The sequence below is a fragment of the Salvia splendens genome, chromosome 3 (assembly GCF_004379255.2).
Source record: "Salvia splendens isolate huo1 chromosome 3, SspV2, whole genome shotgun sequence".
Lineage (NCBI taxonomy): Eukaryota > Viridiplantae > Streptophyta > Magnoliopsida > Lamiales > Lamiaceae > Salvia > Salvia splendens.
Genome location: NC_056034.1, coordinates 16,313,761 through 16,336,609, shown reverse-complemented (window position 1 = coordinate 16,336,609; position 22,849 = coordinate 16,313,761). Strand labels below are relative to the sequence as shown.

The 22,849-nt window shown below is 36.5% G+C and overlaps 1 protein-coding gene, 1 long non-coding RNA gene and 1 pseudogene across 7 annotated transcripts; all 3 read right to left on the bottom strand.

Annotated features, from left to right (window-relative positions):
* Positions 1–2,559: 2,559 nt before the first annotated feature.
* LOC121795258 lies at positions 2,560–4,629 on the bottom strand (annotated as a pseudogene).
* Positions 4,630–8,407: 3,778 nt separating this feature from the next.
* Positions 8,408–11,634, bottom strand: LOC121795259. Of its 6 annotated transcripts, none has more exons than XR_006049439.1 (8): positions 11,148–11,634; positions 10,569–10,684; positions 10,395–10,490; positions 10,230–10,291; positions 9,353–9,425; positions 9,201–9,243; positions 8,850–9,122; positions 8,408–8,764 (listed from the first exon to the last, which is right to left on the bottom strand). It is a non-coding gene; the product is annotated as an uncharacterized LOC121795259 (long non-coding RNA). The 6 variants fall into 6 exon arrangements; XR_006049440.1 differs by having other exon boundaries at positions 8,850–8,961; positions 10,569–10,679; positions 11,148–11,632; XR_006049442.1 differs by having other exon boundaries at positions 8,850–8,961; positions 10,395–10,479; positions 10,569–10,679; positions 11,148–11,632.
* A 7,812-nt stretch (positions 11,635–19,446) lies between these two features.
* On the bottom strand, positions 19,447–22,548 carry LOC121795257 (serine/threonine-protein phosphatase PP1 isozyme 9-like). Its single transcript, XM_042193755.1, has 4 exons — positions 22,213–22,548; positions 20,617–21,176; positions 19,878–20,057; positions 19,447–19,785 (listed from the first exon to the last, which is right to left on the bottom strand). The coding sequence occupies exons 1-4, from the start codon at positions 22,472–22,474 to the stop codon at positions 19,762–19,764; spliced, it is 1,026 nt and encodes a 341-aa protein (XP_042049689.1). The 5' UTR covers positions 22,475–22,548; the 3' UTR covers positions 19,447–19,761.
* Between the last annotated feature and the right edge of the window lie 301 nt (positions 22,549–22,849).

Here is a 22,849-nt window from a genome sequence, read left to right as displayed (position 1 = left end):
ACCGATATGCAAATACTCGTCGAACATGTCGGCCGTTTGCCCAGTAGCGAGTTGTCGGATGGCACACGTACACTTCTGCAACGCCGTGATACTTTGCCGGCCGGCTGCATCTACACCTGTTTGAAAGTATTCAACACGTGCGGACAATGTGTTGACAATTCGCATGAACAAGCGCTTTGACATGCGAAAACGGCGCCTGAAGTAATCTGCCGGAAACCGCGGCTGGTCGGCAAAGTAGTCGGCAACGAGCCTTTCGTGGGCTCCCTCCCGGTCACGATGGATGTACCGTCGATTTGATCTGGTTCGTTGAGGAGGAGGAGCAGGGGTATTCGCCGCGACATATGCTTCGTAAGCGGCACGATGTTGTTCGTAGTATTCTTGTTCTTCGCGTTCCGCTTCCGCCATAATATGGGTGAAATCCATTTGAGATTTTGAGTGGGGGATGAATGTGTTGATAGTTTGTATGAGAATTATGAATGAGAGATGAATGAGAGATGATTTGATGTGATAAATGGATGATGAATGTGTGTATTTATAGATGATTTTGGGGAAAAAAAATAAAAAAAAATCAAAAAAATTCAGAAAAAACGGGAAAAAAACGGCCATATTTTTGGGATTTGGAAAATATTTTTTTTTTATTTTTTAGCATTATTTATAATTAAATACCGATTTTTAAAAAATAAAAATAAAAAAAAGTTTAAACACAACGGCTATGCCGTTGACGAATGGGAGCGCGCCACGTGTGCGTCCGCTGGCACGGACGTGCTCGATACATCGAGCAGCGCCGTGCCAGCGGCGCGGCTGCAGCGGCGGCGGTCCTGCGCCTTGCCAACGGCGCGGACGGCGGTGGCGTCTTTCGCCACCGCTGCGGATGCTCTTATGGTTGAAAATTTCTAGCCCGGTAAAACTACAACGTGATTCACTCACAGTTCGAGTAGGGTTGATGATGCACTTTTTATTAGCACTAAATAAACCTGCAAGTATACAGAGTATATATAGTATAGCTAAAGGTCAGTACCGGATATCGAACACAGGGAAAACAATCACAGATTGGCTACCTTCTACTAAGTTCGTTCACTATTTGGAAAATCGAAAGTTTTGGAGATTTTGAAAATTAAAACAACTTGAAAACAAATAAACAACTTGAAAACAAATAAACAACTAATTGCAAATAATTAAAGAGGTAAAATATGAGAGATAAGAGAATTCCAGGGATGTGCGTTCACAGTTATGGTTATACAAATTCCAACTACAATACCCTAGCACGGTTTATACTTCGATAGAACGAGTCACATAAGTTTTGCTCATGCGGCACAAGCGTAGATTACTAACACTAGGGTTGTCAATCCTAGATCCGTAACTCCTAAAAGCTCCTAAGACCCTTGAAAAGTCCACACTCTCAATTAACAGTGCCGTTTTAAGGGAAGCTAATTGTAGTGTCTACTAAGTGGATCTAACTCGCCAACCTCCTCTCACGATTATGTAGCAAGTTATATTTAATCATCACCGAATGTGTCACTCAAACGTGAAATATTATGGAACAACTTAGGGAAGAAACGAAGTAAAAACAAAACGGATATTAAATAGCAAAACGGAATCGTATAACCAAAGTCGTTACTAACACATTCCTAGAATCCTATGAATTTAGTTACACATAATTGAATAATCTAAAAACATAGAATGAAGGGAAAACAAAATGAACATAAGAACTAAAGCAATAAAAACCAAAGGTTGAATCCTTGTAGCCTTGATCTTCTCTTGATTCATTCTTCAACCTCTTGCACAATGAAGAACTCTCTCAAATTTATGCTCTAGAATTATAAGGCAAAAAGAAGATACTAATGAAGAGGTTTGAGGGGATATTTATAGAGGAAAAATCGAGCAGCATGAAATAAGGTAAAAGATGACTAAGTTTGGTAAATCTTGGGGAGAAAGTAGATCAAATTTCGCAGCGGGCCGCTCCACCTTGGCCAGCGGTCGCTGCACATTGATCCGTAGCCTCTGCCTCTTGGATAGCGGTCGCTACACTATGTTGCAGCGGTCGCTGTGAATAATCCGTAGCTTCGTAAACTCTTGGAGCGGTCGTTGCGCACTCCCCAGCGGTCGCTGGACGTGTTCTTCGTTTCAGCACAACTTTCTCCGGAGCGGACCGCTACTGGCTCAGCGGTCGCTGTGCGTGTTGCAGCGTACCGCTGGGCATCTCGAAGCTCCAGATTTCCAACTTCGACTTTTTGCTGTCTTTTTAGGCTCAAATATGCACAAATCTCACAAAACACGTCAAAATACCAAAATAGAGAAAAATATGCAAAATATGGACATGAATTGTGATTTTGACATTAATAACGGACCAAATAAAGACCTTAAAGCAGTGTAAAATCCGAGCGTATCAGCTGACCCGATAAAATTACAACCCGATTAGTCCACAGTCCGAGTAGGACTGGTCCGATTAGCTCACACCCACTTAACCCACAACCCAAGTAAGGTTGACCCGAAATCCAATGATCTGACCTGATTGGGATTCTTACAGGGGAAGAGATAATTAACAGTAAGACGTGAGAGTTGGAAATATGTAGCAATTTGACAAATTAAAATCACATGGCGTTAGAATACATGCATGAGCTGCGGTAAAAAACAAAATAGTACGCTCGAATACAGATGAAGAAAAGGAATAATCAATCAGGCCAATCCCTATTTACATAGCAAATACCATATCCTATTCTATCAATTAAATTCTTATTTGTCATCATCTTATATTGTATAGAAGTGTTGCAATATAATTATCATCCAGATGAAAAAATGGAGCACCATTGCTTAAATTCTTATTTGTCATCATCTTATATTGTATACAAGTGTAGCAATATAATTATCATCCAGATGAAAAAATGGAGCACCATTGCTTGCGGAAAACTACCGCCTGAAGCTCTCCACTATATACTCTGCATATAGATCCCTGCATCACACAATCCATTATATCATATCAAAATGGTGAAAATAATGAAGTGGAAATGCTTAGTCAAACTCTAGCAATAAGCTGAAATTGAAATGACAATGCAGACACTACAAAAAAAAAGAAAAATACTGACGGAATTAGTGACGGCATCCAATAGCTCAACAAGAAAAGTGTCAGACACTAATTAGTGACAGATTACTCCGTCACTAATGCCAAGTAGTCGCCTACAGTTTCCGTCACAGTAAATTTAGTGACGGAAAAACCGTCACTAAAACTTTTTACCGACAAGTTTATTAATGACGGATCTGCCCAAACTTGATATGTCACTAATCTGTTTAGTGAAGAAATTTCACTGATTAGTGACGGATTGTTCCGTCACTAATTGGCGACTTTTTTGTAGTGAGAAAAACATTCACAAAAGGTTAGTAAGTTGATTGCACAAGCTAAGGCTGAGGATGCTGATACATGGAAGAGGAGCACTGACATGGAAGATTGGACTGCTTCATAAGCTACCGCGGCTGGAAGAAAGTCATCGACTGCAACATCCTTATTTTCAATTTTCTTGTCTGAGTGATTTACAGTTAAGATGACAATATAGAAAAAAACAAACAAATAGAATTAGTATAGTATTTTCTCAGAAGGATACAAGTCATCGAATTTCAGCGGGGCGGAAGCTCACTAACGTCTGTGTAATGCCGATACTCAGGATCATCAGCGCACACAGCAATTATCTTGTCATCTTTCTCTCCCTGTTGCAATATTTATCAAGTAAATAAACCATTTTCTGAATTCTATGATGAATGTGGCCGGTCCGCGGCAGTAAGTAACTGTACCTGATCAATCATGGGCATGACACCTATTGCTTTGGAACTGAGAAAGCAGCCTGGAAGGACAGGTTCCTGAATATACAAAATTAAAATTAGAACACATCACAATTACTTTTACAAAGACGAGTTGTTCTTGAAAGAAGGTTTCACCAAAATATAATCACCAATACATCGATAGGGTCATTGTCTTCGCAGAGAGTGCGAGGGACAAAACCGTAGTTGTGGGGGTACACAACTGATGAGTAAAGAACACAATCAACCTGTACCGCAAACAAATTTTAATAGTTGACGATCGACCAAATATATCTTGCGTTTGAAGATAGTGAACCTGTTTTCTTGTCAAGTTCATATTTCACCTTACTTCCTTTACTTATTTCAACCACCTGCAGTGATGATACAAGTTGAGAGTGGACTGAACTTCCAAGTAAAGCAAAGCAAAATCTGACAATCTCATAATAACAAGAAAGGGCAAACTACAAAAACTACCATTTCCATTTGGGAATGTATTAACAAGTTTTTTGGTACAAATGATGGAGATATTCACAAATTTCGAGTTAAATTTATAGTATGAAAAGGTGAACGAAAGTATCTTACACAGTTGAAGATAATTGGTGCTCCAGGTCCTACATTGACAATAATGGGAAAAAAGCTTGAGCCTAGCAAGGCTAATTGAGTAATGGCAAATAAGGTAGATAGTCAAGATATGTACCTATCTCAAGTTCATGCCAAGGATGAGCAGCAGCAACTGTTTTCCTCGTCATGGAAGATATTATCCTTTCATTAAGAGGCGAGTGTGAGGCCTTCTGGACGGCAGGAGATTTGCTTTGGTGGAGCCATAACTGCAGGTGGCATAACAGGAAACTGATAAATGAAAGCAGCTAACAAGCTTGACAAAGAGTTTACTAAAACTCTGAAATGTATTACATTAGCTGTTGGTGCATTGAGATAAGGAGGTTTTGGGCTTCAGTTTTTTGCAGATGAAATGAACAAGATCTACCAAAAAAAAAGGTTATCAAACTACCAGCCAAATGCACAAAAAAAACAGCAATAGATTAATGTTTGACAAACGGCGTCAAGTTAGAGAATAGTGGAAGAGAAAATGCATGCAGATTCACATGCAAGACAGAGTGACCAGAGCTGGAAAAATTCAAATACATTTCATGCATCGAAATGACCAACGCGCAGCTGAATAAAGGCTTGAACAACGGAAAAAGTGCAGAAAACGGTGACTAAACACGGAACGTACCCGAAACAATTAAATAAGGAAGGAGGGAAGCGTGGGTGGGAGATCTGGAACATAATACGGAGCGTAGGAAGGAAGACAAATTTTATAGAGGAAATGGAAGCAACTGTGGAGAGAAGCTTTTACTCATGGCGGTGGCTTTACGGTTACGCCATTTCAGACAGCATATTCCATTCGGGGAAAGCATCAAATACCAAAGTAAAAGGAAATTCGTTATGACTGTTTAATTTTAATTTTTTTGGCAAAAAAAATGTAGGCGCGAATCCATTCCAGCTAGGAAATGACGTGGCGAAGTGTCATTCGGTGGCATGGGACCCGTTCGGAGCTGATTCGATAACGATGGAAATTCCGACTTGCTAGTCTCGTTGCAATTGCAACTGTACTACTCCCTCCGTCCCCCAAAATTCGTCACCATTTGACCCGGCACGGGTTTTAATAAATGTAATAGAAGTGGGTTGAAAAAGTTGGTGGCATGTGGGTCCTACTTTTATATATTAGTTTTATAATAAAATGTGAGTGTGAATGAGTTAGTAGAATGTAGGGTCCACTACCAAAAATGGTAAAAGTGAAAGGGGACAAATTTTTAGGGACGGACGAAAAAGGAAATAGGTGACAAATTTTCAAGGACGGAGGGAGTATTTACTATTTAGGCTTAGTTTATTGTCTAATTACTTCACTTCACTAGTTTACTTTTAAAACCGCCAGCTCCAATTAAACTGCAACTCATTCTTCCCATATTTATGGGAGGAGAAAGAAGCCCAATTTGGTTAAATTTCAAAAACAAATTAATAATCAAGATAGTATAGTTCGTGGTTATACGGAATCATTTGAATAGTTACATTTAGGCCATGTTTGGTTGCCAGGATTCTGTCTGGGAAAGTATTCTGATTCCTTAAATTTTAAATTCCTGTGTTTGTTTCGGTTTTTAATTAAACTGAGAAAGTAATCAAAATCCTGAAACAAGGAAAGTTAGTACAACTTTCCAGGATTCTGAATCCTAACTTTTCTTAGGTATTCTTGTTCCCAGTTTTAGGATTCTTACATATTTAATGCAATATAGTATAGTTTTATTATTATTATTATTATTATTATTATTATTATTACAATGTTTTAAAAATAATTTAAAAGTATAAACCATGCCTAATTTCAGGATAATAAATAACTATAATTCAAATTATCATAATTATAACTATATTATTAATATTTATATTTAATTTTTATTATCATAATAATAATAATTTATTAAATAATTAAAAATAATTATAATTATATAATAATTATTACTTTATAAATTAGTAATTAACAATAAAATTGTAGTAAAATTTTAAATTAAAAAATTTATTCAATTAAAACTTTAGTAAATATAATAATAATAATCTTATTTATTATATTATTATTATATATTATGATGTATAATCCATATTTAAACTATCCATCATAATAATAAATATAATATTATAATTATTATCATTTGTAATTAATAATTTATTAAATAATATGTATTATTATTTTTTATAAATAAAAATGATAAGTATATTTTTAGTTTAGTGTTTAAATCAAATATTAACTTTAAAATCTTGATATTTTCCAAACACGGGAAAGTAAAGTTATTAGGAATCATATTCCCGAGATTCATTTTCCCAGGAATCATTTTCCTTGTCAACTTTACTTTCCTGCCAACCAAACATGGCCTTAGGGTCATGATTTTGAGATATAATGTATCTACTAGAATTTAATTAGTAATTTTATATGATATTTTAGGTTAAATGTTATAATAAGATTTTATTTCAAATTTGCAAAAAACAAATCTGATCTATTTCATAATTATTTTAACTAAATATCCTATAATTATGAAAATGTATAATATATTGTTGATGCCCGATTATTTTGCATTATTTTGTGTATGATATGATGTTGTTTGTACACCTTAAGCTTTAAGCTAATTACATTCTAGAATCATCATTTTTCGTTGTTCACATTAACAATGTGACATATAAATTCTTCTATAATGATCACCCAGTTAATATTAACTTTATTTTGTTGTAGTATTTAGCATGAAAACTCATTTATACGCCCCCAATTCTTACTATCGATTTTTTTTAAGAAGATTAAATTAACCGATACAGAGAAGAAGGTGACTTTTTTGGTTCATAAATTTAATTATAAAACACTTATATATAATGCAACTAAAGATTATTTATTTTATTTAAAAAGATATTGAAAGACAAAAGTAAAACATACGTTGTGAGTCTTGTTAGGTTGAGATTTTTTAGCTTAATTGAGAATTGAGATGCATTTTCAGTCACTCATCCACAACATTTTCGAAATGTCAACTGCAAGTAGATTATGTCAACTTGCGGGTATTATCGTCAATAGCCTGCACATCAAATGTCAACAACTTAGTTGACATTATATGTGTATAGGTGACATGAATTGTATATGTAGTTGACATTATATGTGTATGTAGTTGACATGGATTGTACACATAGGTGGTGTTCAGTTTACAAGATAAAATAATATCAAGATACAATCTAGGATTGAGTTGTGAAATTATTTGTCATAGGGGGTTAGCTATGACTAATTATCCCATGATTATCCATCTAGGATTGAGTTATGAGATTGAATCTAATAAACCAAACACACTACAAATTTAATCCCGGATAAAATCTTACAAACCGAACACCCCCATAGTTGACATTATATGTGTTTAGTTGATATGAATTGTTATGTAGTTGACAAAAAAAAATTAAAAATTAAAAAAATTTAAAAAGAAAAAGTATTTATTGAATAAAATGTACCATGAAATTACCATTCTACCTTTTCATAATTAATTAATCTAAAAATATTTTCCATGTGGATAATGCATCTCAATTCTCAATTAGGCTAAAAAATCTCAATTGATCACAACCCTGCTGTTATAATCTTAGATGAAATTGTTATTCGGAAAGTGACAATGTTTGTCGGGGGATACACACTACAAGAAAAAAAGAGCTCCAAAGACGCTTTTTTGCTTAATTTAGGACGCTTTTTTGTGTTACTAAATACATCACCGACGCTTTAAAAAGTGTCCTTACCTGGAGCGTGCCAAATCCAATTAAGAACGCTTTTAGCTAGCGTCGGTGAGTTAATTTTTAGGACGCTTTTAACACGGGACGCTTTAACACGCGTCTCCAACATATTTAAGACACTTTTACTTGTACTTAGAGACACTTTAGATAGTGTACACACAAAAAAACGAAAATTAGTGACGGAAATATCCGTCAGTAAAATCCATATATCCTCCAGGAAGAGATTAATGACAGGACAGAATGGCGCTGCCGTAAAAAGCTTGTTAGTAAACCTCAAAATTTATTACTCAAGGAAAAAATCTGTCGCTAATAATCCATATTTCCAAAAAAAACATCAAATTTTATTTTCTAGTTTATAAATTTAAACATTCACATATACAATATATGATTAGGTGAAACACCCCTCACCCCCGCAATAAGTAAATTACAACTTCAGAAACAGTAAATCGAGATTAGGACATTATGCAGCTTCTTCGACTGATAAAATCTCTACCTTCTTCTCTCTTCAGTCCTTCCAATTATCATTGAGCAAAGCTTTTGTGCATCTGGAAATCAGATATCCATCTACACAAACCTCAATTATTATCTAAGCTCAACTATCTATGAAGACGAGCACTAACCTTGCTCCATGGGCTGCGCACACCCCGAGTTGGCCACATATATTATCTGGTTGCAACTGTAGACATACCAAACCATGGTTCAGTGAGAGCAACATCAGAAATTGGGAACAAATGTAGAGCATCAAAAACAAGAAAAGTTACCTCTTTCAAGATAATATCCATAATAGATGAGCCATATTTTTGAACCACAAACTTGCATTCTTGATTTACCAATCCAGATACTTCTATGGCATGGTTGATCATGGCTATCAGTCTACAACAAATGATCCATTAACATAAATCTACTAACATCTTTAAATAGGCTTAGCCAAACACCCTACTAGTCTGATTACTAAAGCATAGCAAATATCGTTGGACAGGCTATAAGAGAAGTCCCAGAATTCGGAAACGATGAACATCCTTAGGTGCAATAGTCTACAAAATGCATACAACAGGTATCTCACATTTTTTATCAAATCTATGAAAAGTGGTGAAAAATGTGGTGCGACATACCACTGCTCTGTTTACCACCGATGAGAACATCACCCATATCAAACTGCAAAAATATCCCATCCACAAATTCAGAAATCAGCCAAAACAATCCTCAATTTTTACATGCAACTTTCAAGATTAGCTATATATGATGTATTTGCTCTATAATTTACCTCTTCGGCCATGGACAAAAACATCTGACTTGAGGTCATCTGCTTACACAATTATTGTGCAATTTTAGATTGCCTACACAAATATTGAGAAACATCAACAAAAAATCTTGTGAGTAACCATGTTTCGTTCATTAATAAGAATATGCATAAGTGAGCGGATTAGAACTTATGGATGTACCTGCAATGTTCTAAAAAGAGAGAGATTCAAGAAAAAAATTTATGCATTTAAATTTATAACAGGGGATTTCATGAAGATAAATAAATGATGAACCTTATAAATGTGAAAAGTAAGAAAAGAGTTATTCATGAATTTCACAATGATCTCAATCGACATTCCATGAATGAAATTCTTAAACAAAGTGGTTTCATAACATGCCTCTGCACTGTAGTTGAAGACAACAAATTTCAAATTGTTCAATAGTGACTGAGAAATCAACATGAATCCAATTTCACTAGTCAATAACTCAATTATCAGAAATCAAATGACAATCAAAAGGTACTATTCGAGAGTTCTCAAATGTAGCTCTTGAAATGGTATATTTCCCAAGCAAGAGTTGTTAATGAGTTAAAACCTAATTTGTCAAAAGTATCCATCGAGTAATTTGAAAGAAATTCACATACAAAAGCCTGAAACGAACAATTACATAGGGTTATTTATCTATCTACCATAAATGTCATACATAAGTATTTCTTACTAATTCCAGAAAATTAATGGAATGATGGATTCAGAAATAATAATATAATAGAGTAGAGAATACAAGAATCAGGAGTGCCTTCTTAGCTACAGTTTTTGTGTTCATTTGAAGGGATTAGGCTATGCAATTGGAAAAGATTGAATTAACATAAACAAAACAACAAAATGAAATAAAATTCTTACTATATATCCGAGGGAGGTCCAGGAGGCGGAGCTCCTAGTTCCATACTATGCACGATGAAATTCTGAAACCAGCAACCGATCAAAATGACGTGACAAAATCGATATAATATATAACACGCACGACTAGGTATATTATATAACTATTCATTTTACAAATTCACATACCTTGTATTTATGCTATAGCTCTGCAATAATCATTTCTTCTTGATTCAGCTGCTGAATACAACTGATTCTTTAAAATTTTCAGATCCTGAAATTTCCCTAAAAGAAATCAGAGTTAGCAACAAAATGCCTCAAAGTTGTCTTTTTACTATTACATACAGAAACAGAAACAGAAACCTTCAAGCTTTCTGCAAACTATTCTGCATGAAGCTTTCTTCTCATTGGTAGTTTTTGCTATTACATACAGAATCAGAAATAAATAGGAAATACCTTCAAGCTTCCTGCAAACTACTCTGCATGAAGATTTCAAAAAAACTAGTTATAAGATACTATAAATTAGTAGTACTATGAAATCATATAAACTTTGTGAGAAACAGACAGTACCATTATTTGGATTTCAAGGCATATTACATCCATTTTAATCAACAAAACTGGAAAAAGGTAGTCAAACCAATATAGTAGTGTATCATATTCAAACTATCATGCATTGAATCTTCATCATCACTTTCGACAGCCAAATAGCCCAATTATGATTAATCATGTTTATCAAAATTAAAATCTAGGTATTTACAAGTTTCCACCAAAGCAATGCTTCTAACAAAATATAAATACATATTCGTGAGAATCTGTCGAAGAAATATCAGTGAAACATTTAAAAAAATTAAAACGTGCAGATCTGAAAATAAATTCATAAATCTTAAAGTATAGATTTGCAGATTTCTACTTGAAGTAGCGAAAATCTGAAAAGTCACTCACTTTGCAATCTCAATTTCCTCTAAAATTGAAACCGCCACCAACCGCCAAGCTCAATTCGACAACATCGCCTCTCCGCAGCTCGCGGTGGAGTTCCGTCGTGGAGTCGGCAATAGTTTCACCAGGAATTCGAACACGCCGCTGGAGGCGGCGATCGACGGAGGCGAGGACTGTGCGCTGGTCGCAGAGGCAGAGATGCAAGTACTGGATGGCGCTGGTGTAGGACGCGGCGAGGTCGGGGATCTCGATACGTCGACGATGATGAGGAACAACAATTCGACGGCGGGGAGACTTTGACGAGCGGAGTGAGGGTATAGACGGTGGTATCGTGGCAGAGGGCGGCGGATGAGGCAGCGAAGCCACAACAGGGAACCAGACGGGAGCGATGGCAAAGGGCATTGGATTTTGTGGCGGTCATGGGTGGTGGAGGAGAGATTGGGGCGGGCGATCGTGGAGCTGAGGGAATTTTGGGGGGCCGTGGGGTTGGGAATTAGTGAAAAGTGAAAAGTGAAAAGTGAAAAGTGAAAAGTGAAAAGTGAAAAGTGAAAAGTGAAAAGTGAAAAGTGAAAAGTGAAAACTAAGGTTAAATCAAGATTAAAAGGGGAAAGAGTGTTAAATGGATTTATTAACTGTAAATATAATTTCTCACTAGGGAGGAAAAGAAAAATAAAATAAAACAATATAAAATCTGAATATATTACTGACGGACATATGTCCGTCACTATTGTTAAAATAAAATATTACTGGTTATTATCTTTCATTATATAAAGTGACAGTTTTTTTTATATTTTAGAGAGAGGAATGACCTTAAAATACAAAAACTTCATTACTTTCTTTTTCAACTAGAAAAAACTCCTTTAGAGGAAGTAGTATATCTCAACATTAAGGGAGACATACAATAATTTCTCTAAAATACAAAAACTTCATTACTTTCTTTTAATATTCATATTAAAATACAAAACTTCATTACTTTCTTTTTCAACTAGAAAAAAAAGTTATTTTTTGTTGAAGTAGTATATCTCAACATTAAGGGAGACATAAAAGAGAACAATATGAGAGCATTTTGGTACATGAGATAGATAAGATTTATATGATAAATAAGATTGGATGTTGTAGAAAATGATAAACCAGAAAACATAGATCGAAAATGGAGAAACTGATCTATTATTGATCATGAGAAAAGTGTGATTACAAAAGAGAAGGGAGCTATATATAGCTACCGAGAAAACAAAGCTAAGCAAACAAAACTAACTAACTAACAAAGCTGACTCACTGCTGACTAGGATCCAGCTGTCCAACGGTCATATGCAGATATTTTCCCACTTCTTATCTCTACAAACATGCTCATCAACTTCATACTCAGCCATGCAACGTAGACATTTTCAACACGCCCCGTCAAGATGAACTATATAGGCTATTGAAGTTCATCTTGTCCAAAATAGCTTGAAATGCTGAATCTCCCAGCGGCTTGGTAAAAATGTCAGCAATTTGAAGATTGTTTCTGATGTGAAGAGGTTTAATGATGCCTTTCTGAAACTTCTCTCTAACCGTATGGCAATCTATCTCGATATGCTTTGTCCTCTCGTGGAAAACTGGATTTGAGCATATATAGATGGCGGATTGGTTGTCGCAATACAAAGGAACAGCCTTATCTGTCTTCACTCCAAAGTCTTCAAGCAATGCTTTTGCCCACACAACTTCACATGTTGCTTGAGCCATGGCTCGGTATTCTGCCTCGGCAGAGGATCTTGAGATAGTATTTTGTTTCTTGGCCTTCCATGAAATCAAGGAATTCCCAAGGAACAAGCAATAACCTGTCATAGACTTCCTAGTGTCCGGGCAGGAGGCCCAATCTGCATCAGAGAAGATGCTTAGAGTAGGCTTACTACTGCTTGAAAAGAAAAGCCCATTTCCAGGAGTGCACTTCAAATATTTAAGGACCTTTTCAGCTGCATTCCAGTGTTCAGCACAAGGTTTGGAAACAAACTGACTTAACTTATGCACGGCATAAGTAATATCTGGCCTTGTGATGCACAAATATAGCAATCTTCCAATTAATCTTCTATATCTTGATGGATCATCCAATGGAGAACCAGAGTCCAGTTGCAATTTCTTCATAGGATCCATTGGAATTGATGAAGGCTTGCATCCTAGAAGACCTGCTTCATTCGCAAGATCCATAGCATACTTTCTTTGTGAAATTTGTATTCCCTTCTTGTTTCTAGCAATCTCAATGCCCAAGAAGTACTTCGGTACTCCCAAGTCCTTGAATTTGAAGTGTTGGGACAGAAAGTTCTTGAAATCCTCAGTTAATTGAGGATCTGTAGTAGCCACTAAAATATCATCTACATAGACTACAATCCCAAAGAAACTTGTAGCATCTGACTTGAAGAAAAAGGAATGGTCAGATGTGGATTGCTGAAGTCCAAATCCTTTCAAAACCTCTGATAATTTGAGGTACCACTGTCTGGAAGCCTGCTTTAAACCGTAGAGGGACTTCTTTAATTTGCAGACCAGTGTTGACTCAGGAGTGGCCCCCTCAACACTGAGTCTATCTACTTCCAGACCCGGTGGAATGGTCATGTAAATGTCCTCCTCCAAATCTCCATAAAGGAAAGCATTGTTGATGTCCAAGTGTGTCAGAGACCAGCCATTAATGGCTGCTAGAGCCAACATCATTTTGACTGTTGTAAGTTTAGCAACAGGTGAAAAAGTATCTAGGAAATCAACTCCTTCAAGTTGTGTAAAGCCCTTAGCAACGAGCCTAGCTTTGAACCTTTCTACAGTTGCATCAGCATGGTACTTGACTTTGTAGAGCCACTTACAATCAATTGGTATTTTTCCAGGAGGCAAGACAGTGATAAACCAAGTATCAGTCCTTATAAAGGCTGATAACTCCTCTTGCATAGCCAACTGCCACTCTTTTATTTGGGAGGCTTGTTTGTATGTGTGTGGTTCATATATGGCTGACATTAGGATGATGTATTTGAGGTAATCTGGAGTAAGTTTGGATAAGCTGAAGTGAGCAGATAGTGGGTAGAGAGATGAAGAAGTAACTGAATTGCATATGAAATCAGTTAGATGAGCTGGTGTTTTAGAGTGTCTGCCACTTCTGGTGGTGATGGAGTCAGGAGGAGAGGATAAGTTAGGGTGGGAGGAAGGGTTGGAGCTGTCAAGATGGGTGGCAGGCTCTGTGATAGACAGAGGAGAAGAAGTTGGTACAGGAGGAAAAGGAGAAGAAGGGAGGTGAAGGAGAGGAAAGGTGTTTTCATGGAAGATAACATGTCTTGTAATGACTTCTTTCATGGTGTCCAAATCAAGGACTTTATAACCCCTATACCCAGTAGGATACCCCAGAAAAACACATTTAGATGCCCGGGGTGAGAATTTATCTCTGCCTCTATGCAAAGTAGAAGCATAGCAAAGGCAACCAATGACTCTCAAATGATGATATGAAGGTGGTTTCTGGAATAAAAGGTGAAAGGGAGTTTGATTATCAGGTAAGACAGAGGATGGGGTACGGTTTATGAGATAAGAGGCATTTAAAATACAATCCCCCCAGAAATGAATGGGAAGATGTGACTGGAAAAGCAAGCTTCTAGCCACATTTAGGAGATGTTTATGTTTTCTCTCAACTCGAGCATTTTGCTGAGGAGTTTCAACACATGAGTGTTGCACAATAGTGCCAAAGGCTGTATAAAGAGAGGGTATGTTGAATTCAGGAGCATTGTCAGACCTAATGGCCTTGATCTTTCTTGAAAACTGAGTGAGAATGGTATTAAAGAACTGATGTAGAATGGTATTGACATCAGATTCTGTCTGCATCAAGAAAGTCCAGACAAATCTCGAGCAATCATCAACTATAGTAAGAAAGTATTTGTATCCTTGATGTGTGCTTGGAGTAAAAGGGCCCCAAACATCACAATGAATGAGATCAAAAGGATTTTTAGCAACATTGTCAGAGGATTGGAAAGATAAATGTTGTTGCTTAGCAAGAGGACAAATTTCACACAAGGAATGGCTTTTATTACTGAAAGAGAGAGTTTCTGACATTGTTTTTAATTTGCTAAAAGATAAATGGCCCAATCTCTTATGCCAAACATCAATACTAACAACAGAATTGACATTTAAAGAGTGAGCAACAGACAAGGAAGTAGAGGAAGAAGTATGGTGAGTTGAATGACCTTGAGTAGCTGCTTGTTCAGAAAGTACATCTAGAGTGTACAAGTTTCCCATTCTTCTACCCTTCCCAATCACAATTGCCCGAGAAGCTTCCTGAATTTCAATCGAATCATGAGTGAAAATCACATTACAAGACATGGAGCTGGTTAATGAGCTCACAGAAATGAGATTGAAGGTAAAGGAAGGAACATATAAAACTGAATGTAGAGTAATAAAAGGTGTAAGGGAAATGGTTCCAATAGCAAGTTGGCTCTGCAGTAGAGAAATCAACTGCTGGCACTGATCGAATGTAGGCATAGCTGAAGAAGTAACAGCCTTCTCAGATGTCTCTGGAATGGTGTCATCAACAAAATTCACAGACTTAGAGTTACTGTAATTCTTCAAATTCTGATTTGGTTTAAAATTTCCCTTGCTAAAGCTAGGTGGAAATCCATGAAGTTTGAAGCAAGTATCAACCGTGTGATTTGTTTTTCCACAATGAGTACAAACTCTACTTCTGTTAAAGTAAGTTGAAGTTGTATTAGCTGAATATGGATGCTCACTCACAGCTGGTGGCAGAGGAGAATACTTTGGAGATTCACTATATCCTCCAATAGTGCGCTGTCTTTCCTCTTGTAGAACTAAAGAGAAAGCCTTAGATAAGGTAGGTAAAGGCACCATAGATAGAATGTGAGAACGGATCTGAGAATAAGAAGCATTCAATCCAATTAGGAACTGCATAGCACACTCTTCTTCCTGATGTTTATGCCATTTGGCTGCACTTTGACATCTACAATTTGTACAAATGCACCAGGATATTGGTTGAGTATGCTTATACTCATCCCAAACAATTCGAAGATTAGTGAAGTAGGTATTGACATCATCATCTCCTTGACTTAGAGACATAATTTTCTGCTTGAGTTGATATATCCGTGCAGAATCACACTGTGAGAAGCGATCTCTCAAATCAGACCATATTTCCTTCGCATCATCTAAATACATGATGCTAGAACAAATCTGTGGTGATAGAGAGTTTCTAATCCAGGAAACAACCATACTATTGCATCGGATCCAAGCATGATAAAGCAGATCATCATCAGTTGGTTTCAACAACACACCATTGACAAAAGGCAGTTTATTCTTAGCTAAGAGAGCCGTAGACATGGATCTACTCCAATTTATGTAATTAGAACCAGTGAGAGGTTGAGATACCAGTTGTAGACCTGGATTATCACTCGGATGTAGGTAGTAAGGGCTGGAACTGTCCTCCGCCGGCTGGAACTGATTGCCGCCGCCGCGAGGAGCCATTTGATCGGAATGAAAGTAGAGAATTACAGCGGAAATGAGATAATTTTCACTGATACCATGTAGAAAATGATAAACCAGAAAACATAGATCGAAAATGGAGAAACTGATCTATTATTGATCATGAGAAAAGTGTGATTACAAAAGAGAAGGGAGCTATATATAGCTACCGAGAAAACAAAGCTAAGCAAACAAAACTAACTAACTAACAAAGCTGACTCACTGCTGACTAGGATCCAGCTGTCCAACGGTCATATGCAGATATTTTCCCACTTCTTATCTCTACAAACATGCTCATCAACTTCATACCCAGCCATGCAACGTAGACATTTTCAACAGATGTTAACAAAATATCATTAGGACGTTTTGTATGATGAATGAGTTAGATAACATTCATATAATAACGTAGATTAAAATTATTTACTTTTGTGTTTGGATTGATTGTGGTGTAGAATAACTTAAAAGATTATTAGTATGACTAAATTTTCACAATGCATAATAATAATATATTATGAATTGGGATGATTAAATAATCACCCTGACTTTAGGGAGATGCAATAATCATCCGATGAAATGATTACTTGCATACCGTTACCAAAATTTTAATTAAATTAAATTTATCTAACTTGAATGTCTATGTAAAATAGGATATTTTTTTATCTCTCTAACGACGAAAACCTATTTTTCAATAACAAATAACAATGTTTCAAACATTTTTTCTGTATCTCTCTTACTTTATCAAACTTGCGTGTTATTCACCCGAAATGCCATCAACTACTTCATAAATTAGTAGGCCATCCCGCACATTAGCTAGCTGGGGAACGCAAAATTATTACAGGGAGTACAATATATGGACCCATAATAGTCCGTAGACTTAAAATACACCTCTAGAACTATCACATTTTTGGAATTGTTCTTGAAATTGAGTGGTAGCACAGCTAGCATGATAAAAGACCTTTTTCAAAGAGAGAGCAATCATACAAGTACTATACTCTCTCTACCCCGTCATTAGGAGTCACAGTTCACTTTTACTATAAGTGGTAGATATACTCCACTTTCCACTAACTAATTCAACCACTTTTATATAAAAATGAACTCCACATTCTACTATGTTTTCTCACTCACTTTTCTTTATACTTCTTAAAACTCATGCCGAACTCAAATGAGACTTCTAATGGTGGACGGCGAGGGAGTACTATTTTAGAAGCATATGTGGTTTTTTCAAAGAAAAAAAATTATATTGCATCATATGGACAAACAAAGTTGGGCCTTCAATGGTAGTATCATTATCCAGGTTATTCAAGATCAACCATTTTGTTGACACTTAAATTTGAAATTAAATTTAAATATGATAAAAGTCGTGCACATTCAAAATATTAATAAGTGGGGTATTGATATTTTTAGAGAAGTCTACTTTGTAGTTACACCATATTGTGATATAGGCTTTTGCATTTATTCTATTAATCCATCCTTTCTAGTTATGGTGGGTATTAGAATGGAATTTATCAATTTCTCTGTTTGTGAAATATCCAGGTTCCAAATTCAATTGGATTTGTGTTGGGAGCTCTGCAGCCGCTGCTATACAATCAGCCTTTTATCACAAAAATTATCATGCATGTCCTAACGTTCCTTCCATCGTCTCTTTAATTAACCCATCCCAAACGTTCATCAACACAAGGAAACACACCATAGCTTACATCAACGAACAACACATCACTTCATCATAGAATGGGTTCCTTAACACATATGCATCATGTATATCATTCAAAACTTAACAACATAGATTATTTTTGTATGATAGAAATCTGGCAGAACAGCGCAGTCCTTTTGTAAAAATCATTAAAAATTCATCCAACCTCCGTTGGGGCTGAAATTTTACCACAATACAGTAGACACGTCAAAGATCATCCAGTTAAAATTTCATATCAAAATCACATCTCTAGATTGGTCAAATCAAAAACGAAACTCACTGGACGAGAAAATAAATTCTGGCAGGACTGCGCAGTCAACTTCAAAAATTCATTAAAAATTCATCTTTCGTCCAAAAAGGCTGAAATTTACACAAAACATAGAAGACACCTTGAAGTTTACTCAGTTAAAATTCGCACCAAAATAAGAACGTTTGGTCAGTCAAACACACGTCGGAATCTACTATCCGAACATCACAGTTTTCATGTTTCACAATTTCGAACTAGGGTTTATCAAATATTCATCCAAACACATATATTCATGCTTCCAACACATAATCATGCTTCAAAAAGATCTCACAATCATGTTCTCATATATTCACACCGCATTCACCACAAATCATCCACAAGTTCATTTATATACAACCATAAACACATAAACATATCTTTTTCTCATTCAGATAAATTTCCACCCAGGTTTGATACTAATCAAATTTCTCAAACAGAGTCCCTCCTTCCACGTTCTTCCAACTGTTGACTTCCACTTCATATCTCTAACTTCTTATAATTTTTAGTATATTGTATGATTAAATTAAAGAGTCCCTTTTTAATCTTTGTACTATATTTTGCTATCTATCCATAATTGTTTTTGTGATTGTAAGACCGAGCATATACCAACAAAGATATATTCTTATTTGATTGAAGAAATTTTATTTTATAGGGGCAGACAACATTTTTATAAAAAAAATCATTAAGAGTTGATTAGAGGCAAAATTGAAAGGGAAAAAAAGTTCACCACTGGTATTTAACACTAAATACAGAAAATGTATATTGCTGCATTGCTGCATTGATGATCATCAGACTTGCTATTGCTGCATTGATGATCATCAGACTACCAAACAAAGAGCCATAGCTGAAGTCAGAATGAATGTACAAATGATGCTAGAAATCACATTAATATTTTGAATAAGTTGTAGCTACCCAAATGTAAACAAACACAATGCTTTCTTTAAATATCCCAATCCTAAGAGGGTTCCAATCCATAAAGGGGAAACAGCTTGATTTTCCAGTTTACACATCTCTTTTGCCTGCTAATCCTTTTGCTAATGGATTCTCCTCAACTTCCCAGCTTCCAAGTTTTCTAAGCTACGAGTATCAAACATTCTCTACGAGACAGCTTATGAACAAAGAAATGCAAGCCACCCATTCACTGAAACAAATTTGTAAATGCACTTCGTTGTGCATCAGGACGCTCCAATTTTAGGGGGCTGCCAATCAAGACGCCGAAAGTAATTATCAAAATTTAAACCATCAAGATCAATTTTGGGGAGATATGTAGGAAGAAGAGGAATCATCGTACCTTTTTCAAAGGCACCTTTGGATTGACTAACAAGGGTTTCAATATCTCAAAGGAACACATTAGTGTTTCATCCACACTTAAAAGGGCACCAACGTTGTCAAACTCGCCACCATAATTTGGAGCCGAGAATATGGTAACTAGTCTTCTTTTGTCAAAGAATTCATACCCATCCTCCACCACCTGCATTTAGCATGTGGTAAATCATCATTCCAAAACAGCAGCATGACACACGAAATCTAAGCTATACGTTAAGCTTCCAGTAGCTATCGAATCAATGATCTAGTATTGAGACATTAGCCAAACTGCCAAACACTCAACAAGATCCAAAGAAAAGAGAATAAGCATTAAGATCCAATTACGAGCACATGTACATAATTGTAATAATAGGAAAACCGAAAACCACGATGTTCTATTGCATATATTTCATACTGAGATCTACAGTCCATCTCACACTCCAACTAAAAGATACTACATCCGTCCCTTCAAAATAAAAAATATTTCCATTTTGGCCCATCTCTTCAAATTAGAAACTTTCTATTTTAACAACTTTTTTTCTCTAATGAGGTCAGACTCATTCTTCACTAACAATACTTGAATCGGTTTTTTCTTTCTATCTCTCTTACTTTACCAATTGTGTATTAACATCTGTATAGTTTCAAAAGTTCCTATTTTAAATGACGGGGGTAGTATAATAATCACGAGAAAAAGAGCCTGAAAGTTAAAGAAGATAGTCCTATACCTGATGGCCACGGCAAATGAGGTCCATATCATTTTTTTGCAAGAATTCTGCAACCACGTCTGCCCCAAAAACGCATGAGGCACCTCTATCACTATCGGTCCAACCACGTACCCTAGGATCAGGATCAGACCAAAGCAAATCACAGAGGAGGCCACTATCTGGAATGTCAGTCGGTCTAGTGATCTCATTAATCTGGTCCAATTGTTTGAGCTCAGGAGAAAGTCCCCCATGCATGCAAAGTATCCTGTCATCGATGACGGCAGAGACAGGCAAGCAATTAAAGCAGTCGGTAAATATCTTCCAGAGCCGAACATTGAACCGCCTCTTACATTCATCATAAAATCCATAAATACGGTTGATCTTGGCATCTTCATGGTTTCCCCTTAAAAGGTAGACCCTATCTGGATACCTAACCTTGTAAGCCAGCAGTAAGCATATCGTTTCCAAACTCTGCTTACCTCGATCAACATAATCTCCTAGAAATAGGTAATCTGAGACAGGAGGGTACCCACCAAGCTCGAAGAGCCTTAATAGGTCCTGGTACTGGCCATGTATGTCTCCTGTAAGAGAGCTATTTCATTTACCAGCACATAGCAAAGTTGAGAAGCAATGAGCAACAACTAATGTGGCAACTTGTAAGCACATAATAATTGATGAGTACACTGCTAATATTATTCAAGAACTAAGAGTGACAATGTGACATACACATATTGCACGAGAGGAAAGCTTAAACATTGAGAGCTACATGAACCAAGTTGCCTAAAGCAGCCTGTACTATAGGGAGTTATACCAGGATTTAATTTGTAGTTACACTGAGACCAAAGACGAGCAATACTTGGAAAAGGTCATTCCTTGACACTAACACATTGGCGTCAGCAATGTCCCACTTCTGTGGAGCTCCATCTCCCAGTAGAATAGGGCCTACTGGCGATAGCAAGTTTATATTTATTCTAGTTTTACAAAGAAAATTAATGCGTGTATACCGCTGGTGATTAACTCATATCTTCCTAAATCAAACGTAAGAGATCACAGTAGCGTAATCATGGGACCTACTTCAAAACATTTTTTTAACTTGATTTACTCCCAAACTAGGCTATGGATAGGCATATCAACATTACAGGCTATAAATTAGCATCTGATTTTGCCCACAACTTATATGCACTTGATGATTTAGTGATCATATAAATGCAAAGTGATTATCACAGTTGTACCAACATCCTCAAGAGTCAAGACAATTAACCATGTAGAAGCTGACAAGTAAACAAACTTGAATCTTTATAACTGCAAATAAATTATCCCAAATCATCATGATAACCAGCAATAGCTAGTCAATGAATTTCTATAAGAAACTAAATTACCTTAAATTAGCGTTTTATTACTTAAAAAGCTAGGTCATACAATTAATCCATACTCAAACGTTCAGCATGCCAATCAAAAATATAAACAAATCCAGCATTAATGAATTTCATCAAGCACCAAAAACCCCAAAATTCCACTGTCAAAAATTCGGGCGACCTAATCTGAATTCCAATGCCACGTATGTGCAAAATTTGATCACATAGAATGGGCGAAAAACAGGAAAAGAGAGAGTGAGACCGCAGATCCTAATAGGGGATTCGAGTTGGAGGAGGTTGGGCTCGGAGATGAAAATTTGGCGAGCGCTGACGCAGAGCTGGCGGATCTCGGCCTCCGAAAGCTGCACCTGTTTCCCTCCTTTGCCTTCCAACAGCCGGCGTATAATGTCATCCAACACCGCCTTATCCATATGTCCTTCCATTGCCATCATTTTTTGTTTCTTTTTTTTAGAATTCGATTGAATTTCACTCAGACAGGCGCAGGAACGAAAAGGGGTTTTCATCAAAATTTCAAATTGATAGGAATTGATGCATATGATACTGTTAGGTCAATTTGGGCATTGACAGATTCTCTGATTGACGCGGGGTTTTTTATATTTTTGTTCTAGACTAGAGATATGATTCCTCGTTTGTACTGGAGTTTTTTTTTTATTCCAGGTTTGGGAGAGACGCATGACCCTCATGCGTCTCCTTTTAATGAGACGCATGACGATTATGCGTCTTTCATAAAGACGCATGAGGGTCATGCGTCTCTCTTTTTTTCGTTTTTTTTTAACGACGCATGAGGGTCATGCGTCTTAGGGAGAGACGCATGAGCCTCATGCGTCTCTTATTTTTTTTTATTTCACGGACGACGCATGAGCGTCATGCGTCTTAGG